The sequence below is a fragment of the Belonocnema kinseyi genome, chromosome 7 (assembly GCF_010883055.1).
Source record: "Belonocnema kinseyi isolate 2016_QV_RU_SX_M_011 chromosome 7, B_treatae_v1, whole genome shotgun sequence".
In the NCBI taxonomy this organism is placed as follows: Eukaryota; Metazoa; Arthropoda; class Insecta; order Hymenoptera; family Cynipidae; genus Belonocnema; species Belonocnema kinseyi.
Window position 1 is genome coordinate 38,238,339 of NC_046663.1, and position 8,198 is coordinate 38,246,536.

Genomic DNA, 8,198 nt, shown 5'->3' on the forward strand with positions numbered 1-8,198 from the left:
TTAACTGTATTTTATTTGCAAGAACGCAAGAAACACAGGAAAGGAATCTGATCCCTGATCTTGATTCCCGACTAAAACCAAATAAGTCACTCTTACCCTGAAAGGGATATGGATTAATGGTATAATAATAATAATAATAATAATAATAATAATAATAATAATAATAAGGCTCGGTGGCTCAGTTGGTTCGACACGCGGACTTCACCTCAGAGGTCCGGGGTTCGATCCCTGAGCCGGTACCTCTGAAATTTTTTGAATGTACCTTTACCGAGTTTCTGGTGGTTCGGAACACACCTTAAGTTGTAGGTCCCCCCATCGTGTACTTGACTGCAACCCAGTCCGTCAATGATGGGGTCAAACCAGGCTTTGTCCAATATGTCTGAGCAGACTGCTCTCATCAGATCACTTGATTGCATTATAAAAATGCGTCCGTGACTGATGATATATACCGGGACAGCCCCGTGCAAAAATGATCAAATAAAAATCCATCTCTAACCAAAAATGCCTTCGATATGTTGGGCAGTATAAGCCTGTGACAACATTTCAACACAGAAATGTTTTTAATAATAATAATAACATTGATTAGTTTTTTTATTCATGTACAAATATATACAATTTTACGACGATATTTATTGATATTAAGTTATTGAATAATTAATAATAATAAGGCAATACAAATTACAATACGTATTTAAATCAATTTTTGTACTTAAAATTGTGTGCCATGTTAAATTATCAATTTTTCAAAAAAAATGAGACTGATATGTTTAGATTCATATACTGTAAATTGTATCTATATCTAAGAACATTTATTGGTGCGATTAATTCTATTGTGCTTCAGTTTTTTTACAATTATAAACTTATTTACAAATTTAAACTTTTTCTACACGATCTCAACCTCGATTCAAATTTAAAATTTTGCATATTTCTCAAAGGAAAAAAATTCGTGTACATCCATAAAGTTGGTCCTTAAATGTAAAATAGTTTGGTCATTTTTACATCGTTCTCACATTCAACATTTTGATGGTTTCTTTTGATGGTTCTAGGGAATCTCCAGAAAATTTCCCATTAGAGATGGGCGAACCTTTGGAAGTAGTTTTAGATTTTGCTGTTAAAAAATCGATTATTAATGTCATTAATTGAGAACCCGTATTAAGGAACCAGTTATAACTTTCTAGCGCCTAGCGTTTCAAAAGGTAAAACGTCTGTTAGAAAAAGTACTTAAATTACGTAAAAGCTTAGGGGGGGGGGGGGGGGGGGGGGGGGAGAGTGGGATTAAAACAAAAGATGAGATACAAAATAAATTGAAGCTGGCAATTTTTAACCGATTTTGGATATTTTTTTGGAAGAATTCAGCATTAAATTTTGAATAGATTTATGTGGCCTGATTTTTGAATTTTTTTTGTCTAAACTTTTATATCATTGCAAAGAGTGAAGTGAAAGTCGATTTTTTTGTTTATCTTCGTCGAAATTTTTCCAATGATTAGCATTGACGGACTTTATACAGGGGAGTAGTAGAAAGCAAACAAATTATGAAATTGTTATGTTAATTTTTTTAAATAAATAATCTACACTGTAGATTCTTATTTTGCAAATTAAATTTTTGCATTGAAATTACTTTCTTTCAACGAGAAAATAATAGTCGATCATAAAAATTTGGAATCCGATATTTTTTATTAATTTTATAAACAAATTGTGTAAACAAATACCTAGTGTGGACATTTAAAGGCAGAAAGAAATCGCCTTTTCTTTTGAATTTCCTAAAATTATGTCCTAAGTGACGTTTAGTGATAGAAAATTATCATCCGAAATTTTTTATTCATTTCATAAACAATTTATATAAGCAAATTCCCAGTGTGGACATTTAAAGGCAGAAAGAAATCTGTATTCTCCTAATTTTCCTCAAATTATGTCGCCAATGATGTTTAATAATGGGAAATTATGATCCGATATTTTTTATTAATTTTACACACAAATTATACAAAAAAAAAAGATTGAAGCCAAAGTTAGCCTATTTTTTGGACCTTCCTAGCGGCCTGTGGAAAAATTATAAAAATATGTTAAAGTTATCAAATTACTCTTCATTGAAAACCAAAGTGAACATTTCTTTACATTTGTTTTAAATTAAAAAAAATTAACCCTATTTAGCGGTTGAAAATACCCCAAAAAATTGAAAAATAGAAAATACAAGCCTTACAAAATTAGAACCACGTATTTTCTTGATTGATAAGGGGTTGATGTGAAAAATGATTATATAATTAGTGGTATTTTATATTTTTCAATTTCTTTCGGGTCTCCCCAACCCCTGAATAGGGGTAATTTTTTGATTTGAAAAAAAACCAAAAGCGATGCTCACTTTGGTTTTTAATAATGTGTAATTTGATACCTGTAACATATTTTTATATTTTTCCCCAGGTAGCTAGCGAGGTCCAAAAAATAGAATAAAAACAGCCTATTTTGGCAAAATTTACGTTGCAAAGGAAGAATCTATAGTGTAGACTCTTTAAATCTCGCCCAAATTTAATGCTGAATTTTTATAAACAAAAATCCAAAATCGGTTAAAAATTGCAAGCTACAACAATTTTCTTGAAAAGACATCCCTCTAGCTTGCAGAATCAACTTTTTTCTCAAAAATCCATCTTTTTGAGTTAAAAAATCAACTCCTTTCGTAGAACATTTACCTGTTGTTTAAAGTTTATATTTTGTTGCGGAAATATTTTTTGAAAATTTGTCGTTTTGATTTGAAAATTAAGAATTAAAAAGTCATACCTTTTGGTTGAAAATTCGACTATTTAAGAGGAAATTAACTTATTGTTTACGATTTTTAATTCGGTTCATTTTTATTAAATAAAAATGAAACTTTTCGGTTGAGAATTCAATTATTTTTTTAAAGTTTGCCTTTTTGATTTCAAAATTCACCTGCTTTAGAAGAAATTTCACCTTTCTTGGATAAAAATGCAACTATTTCGTTGAAAATTAAACTATTTTGTTAAAAAGTCATACGGTTTGGTTGAAGATTCTACTCTTTTTTTTGAAATTTTACTATTTCGTAGAAAATTTACTTTTTGTTTAAAATTTACATTTTTGTGTCGAAAAATGAATGCATTTTTATCAAAACAAATATAAAATTTTTGTTAAAACATATGAATGTTTATTTTTGAAAACAAACAAGTTTACAACAAAAAATAGTTTTATTTTCATCCAAAAAAGATTCTAGTTGCCTTTTAAAAATTAAGGGATGCATTTTTCACCAAAAATAAGCTTCTACGAGATAAATTGAATTTTTAATAAAAAAAGACGAATTTTTTCAGCCAAATTGTTAATTTTCATATAAGAAAGATGAATTTTTGTACTGAAATTGTCGTTTTTTTTTTACAAAAAATTCATCTATTTTAGTACAAAAATTCATCTTTCTTGTATGAAAATTAACATTTGGCTGAAAAAATTCGTCTTTTTTTATTGAAAATTCAATTTATCTCGTAGAAGCTTATTTTTGGTTAAAAATGCATCTCTTAATTTTGTAAAGGCAACTAGAATCTCTTTTGGATGAAAATCAAACTATTTTGTTGTTGTAAACTAGTTTGTTTTTAAAAATAAACATTCATATGTTTTAAGAAAAATTTTATCTTTGTTTTGATCAAAATGCAACTATTTGGTTGGGAATTCAACAAGCTGATTAAAAAGTAATCCATGTTGGTTAAGAGTTCGTCTTTTTTGATTGAAAAATCAATTTTTTTGGTTGAAACTTCTTTTTTGTTTAAAAACTCATATTTTACACGTGAAAAGTCAACTGAAATCTTTTTTCAACACAAAATTAATCTATTTATGAAAAATTTACCTTTTTGAATTAAAAATTCATCAATTTTATTATAAATTTCTTTTTCTAAATGCAAATGCAACTTTTTGTTTCAAAATGATTCTTCTTTGCTTGAGTATTCAACTAGTTTGTTTGAAAGATTTGGTTAAATCTCTTTGTTAAGAAATCTTTTTTTTGTTGAAGATTTATATTTTTAGTTAAAAATTCATTTCTTTTGTTGAAGTTGAACTATTTTTTTAAAAATTAATCTTTTTCAATTGAGAATTTAACTACTTGGGTAAAAGTTAAACCACATTGTTAAATATTTCTAATTTTGATTCAAGGCTTTAAGTCTTTGGTTGAAAACTTTACTGTTTAGTGTAACTTTTCCATTTTTTTAAGATTAATCTTTTCAATAGAAAATTTTGCTGTTTTGGAGACTTTGTAAAACAGAGGCAGGGCTTAATTCTTTATATTATAGTCTTCGCAGCACGCGGTGAGGTGGTGTTTATGCGGTGGTCGACGGTGGGTGTAATGGCCATGCGGTACGGTGGCCAGAGAGTAGTAATTGGATCTTTTGATCCGGGCCCTCAATTATTTATTGTATAATCCACAATTAAAAAGTTAATTAATTCTGATATTATTTACCATTTGAAATAGGTGTAGCTGGAGTTTGTAAATATGGAGAACTTCTATGTTGTGCCATTACAAGTTCTTTTGTATTTTTTTCTGGTTTCATAAGAACAATATAAACTTTGGGAAAAAAGAAACAACAAAGTTGTACTAATCCACTTAAAGAGAGAGATAGTGCTAAAGTAACGACTCTTATCGAGTTACTTGTAGATGCGAGATAAAGGGGCACAAAAGCCAACCATAAAATCATCGTAGTGTAATTTGTAAAAGCTATGTGACGTGTTTCGTTAAAACCCTCCGGGCATTTTCGGGTCTTGATAGCATAAATTGTACAAATTACTGAAAAAATAGATTCGCTAATTAGTTGATTTACGATTATTAAAAAAAAAATGTAATTTTAGTATTTTTTAGGATTTCGTAGCCACGGGCAGAAACCCTTATAGTTTAAGTCAAGTGTCCGTAAGTGGAACAATTTTTCAAGGAGGGGAAGTAAGAGTAAATAAGGGGAGGGTAATTACGGGAAATGAGAGAAAATTAAAAGTAATGATTGGAGTGAAAATAGAGAAAATGAGAGGAGGAAAAGTAGGAGAAGTGAGGGGAAATGAGTGCAAGCGGAAAAGGGAGTAAAGAAAAGTTAGGAGATGGAAAGTAGGGGAAATTAGAGGCAATTAGGGAAGGGGAAGTGTGGGGAATGAGGGAAAATTAAAGGAGAAAAATTAGGAAAGGTTAGGGAAAATGAAGAGAAAGCAAATTAAGGAAGTGAGGGGAAATGAAGGTAGGTGAAGTAGGGAAAGTGAGGGGTAGTAATGGAGGGAAATAAGGTGAAGTTAAGGAAAATGAGGGCAATCCTCAATTCGCCGACGACTACCTGGGACCTCTTCCCCCTCTACTACGCTTGTAGGCGACGAATTCCCCTCCTGCACTGTTTACTGCACATGTTTCGTTAAGCGCGGGCTTATTTAAAATTAATAAATTAGTTTTTTTTGTCTTGCAACGTCAATTTGTAGTTGAAGATGAATTACAATTTGATTAAATTTAGTTGAAAATAATTATTAATTAAATTAAATTATTATTGATTTATTTATAAATTTATTTAATTTTAATAAAATATATAATATTAATATAATAAAAATATAGATATATAATTATAATTATATTATATTATATTATCTTAAATAGTATTTATTGATAATAATTTTAATTTAATATATTTTTAAAATTTCATTAATTTACAATTCTTTAATTAAGTTAGTATTTTTTTTTAACGTTCTATTATTTTATTTATATTTTTATGTACGGCGAAACATTCGAATATAAGCAGCTGATAAGTTAGATTAAGGATGGAATGTAAATGTATGTACAGGGAGCGAAAGCCCTCAAACCCGTAAAAGGGAGATATTAAATGTACATAAATTTTTAATTAAATAGTGAAATAGTTACCTAAAAAAGAGAATTTTTTACCAAAATAAAGGAAATATGTGATTTTAAATAGTTCATATAGTTAAATTTTAAATAATACTTGAAATTTTGAATCAAATTACAAGATTTGTTATTATATTTTTTTATTATTTGACATTATTTATAACTTCTCTAATTTATAGAAATAATAATTTGCTATGGATCATAAACAATAATTTAATTAAATATAATTTTAGTACGAACTGTAAAAAGTAAAATTACATTGTGTGTATGAACATGATTATTTTCTCGTAAAAAAATTTGGTGGCCCTAAAAAGGGCCATTTAATTTTAGTGAGAGCTGTAAGAAAAACATTATTTTGTTTTTATGAACATGATTATTTCCTCGTTAAAAAATTGGATAGTCCTGAAAATTTAATTTTAGTGAACTCATGCTTCTTTTTCAAATAACAGTTTTAACATTTTTAAGGTGAATTAACGCTTCAAGTAGTTTTTAGAGTATTTATGAGTAGTATTCATGACTTTGTTTGAAAAATGAACTATTTTGTTTAAAATCCATTCTTTTTTTAAATTAATTGTTTCAACTGAAGGTTTAACTGTTCTATTTTTTATAAAAAATTGATATTTTTTATTGGAAAATTTCAGTATTTGTTTCAAATTTAATTTATTTTGCCAAGTTTTTTGCTCCGTTGTGTAGAAGGACGTTTAGAATGAACGTCACGAAAACCAGTAAATGACCCTGATAATATTATAGTATGAAACAGTAAATTCTAAAACTTTTTATAAAAAATCGTAATAATAGAGATAATCTAGTAAATTTTTTAAAAAATTTCTATTATTATTAAAAATTCAACTATTTTGGAATTCGTCGCCCACAAGCGCAGAAGAGAGGGAAGGGGTCCCAGGGGCTTGGTAGTAAGGAAAATAAGGAGAAGAAAAGTAGAAAAATCGAGGGTGGGGGAGTAATAGCAAGAGAAGTAGTTGAAATGAGGATGGGGAAGTGAGGAGTAGTGAAGGTAAATTATACAGGGTAAGTAGGGAAAATAAATGTGAGTGAGGGAAACAAAGGAAATGATTAAAAATGAGGATGAGTAGAGGAATGAAAGTGAGGGTTGGGGAAGGAAAGTAGGAGTAGGGGAATATTAACTGGAAAAGAGAGGAGAGGTGGAAGTAGAGGAGGAAGAATTTCGGGAAGGGGGCAAAGGGTGAAGTAAGGGTGGTAGAACAGGGAAGGAGGAGAAGAAAGGAGAAGGGAAAATAAGGAGAAGGAAAGTAGGAAAAGCCAGGGGAGAGCTATGAGAGGAGAAGTAGATGAAATAAGGTTTGGAAAGTGAGGCGCAGTGAATGTAAATTATGCAAGGGAGTAGGGAAAATAAATTTAATTTAGGGAAAGAAAGGGAAATGATTAGAAATGAGGACGAGTAGAAGAACGAAAGTGAGGGTTGGGGAAGGGAAGTCGAAGAAGCAGTAGAAGTGTCAACTGGAAAAGAGAGGAGAGTTGGAAGTAGAGGAGGAAGAATTTTGTGAAGTGGGGGGAGGGTGAAGTAAGGGTGGTAGAATAGGGAAGGGAAGAAGAAGGGAGAAGAAAAAATAAGGAGATGGAAGGTAGGAAAAGCGATAAGGGAGTTATGGGAAGAGAAGTAGGTGTATTGAGGGTGGGGAAGTGAGGAGTAGGGAAGGTAAATTATGCAGGGGAAGTAGGGAAAATAAATGTAAGAGAGGGAAAGAAAGGGAAATGATTAGAAATTAGAATGAGTAGAAGTGAAGTGATGATTAGGGAAGGGAAATAGGAGTAGAGGAGTGCTATTTGGAGAAAAGAGGAGACGTGGTAGTAGAGAAGGATTAATTTGGTAAATGTGGGGGGAGGAGGGTGAAGTAGGGGAGGGAGAATAGGTATGGGGGATTTTTAAGAACTTATCGCCTTAATAGGCTACAAAACCCTTTTTTGATAGCGCGCGGAGCATTTTTTGACTAATTTTTTATAAATAAATTCTTACCTATGAGAATGAAGGGGTAAATTAACCCCACTGTATAAGATCTATCATCCAGACCCTGACAAATTCTCAATTTCGTATCTCTCGTTGGAAAAACATGAGTAACTGTTGGTGGCACTTTTATTAACCAAGTACTATTTATAATTACCTCCACAAGTGTCAGAAGGCCTGTTATAATTAACTGAGATTTTGGACTAGTGTACCTGTATAAATATGATATAATAGAGTTTTTATTATTCGGCATTGTTTTAGACTCACAGGGATCACAGTGAGTAGTTCAGTTTTACGTAAGAAAGGAGATTTTTTCCGAAAAATGATGTTTAAACGGAATTTAATTTACTATTATACATTTTTATA

The 8,198-nt window shown here is 30.2% G+C and overlaps 1 protein-coding gene across 1 annotated transcript in view; it reads right to left on the bottom strand.

Moving 5' to 3' along the window:
* Positions 1-812: 812 nt before the first annotated feature.
* The window catches only part of LOC117177060 (metabotropic glutamate receptor 8-like), a 54,369-nt gene continuing 46,983 nt past the window's right edge, over positions 813-8,198 (bottom strand). Inside the window, exons 13-15 of the mRNA XM_033367534.1 lie at positions 7,845-8,044; positions 4,445-4,768; positions 813-1,108 (exon numbers count right to left, since the gene is read on the bottom strand). Coding sequence (XP_033223425.1) covers positions 996-1,108; positions 4,445-4,768; positions 7,845-8,044 — 637 coding nt within the window. The 3' untranslated portion in view covers positions 813-995. The remainder of the gene's footprint in view (positions 1,109-4,444; positions 4,769-7,844; positions 8,045-8,198) is intronic.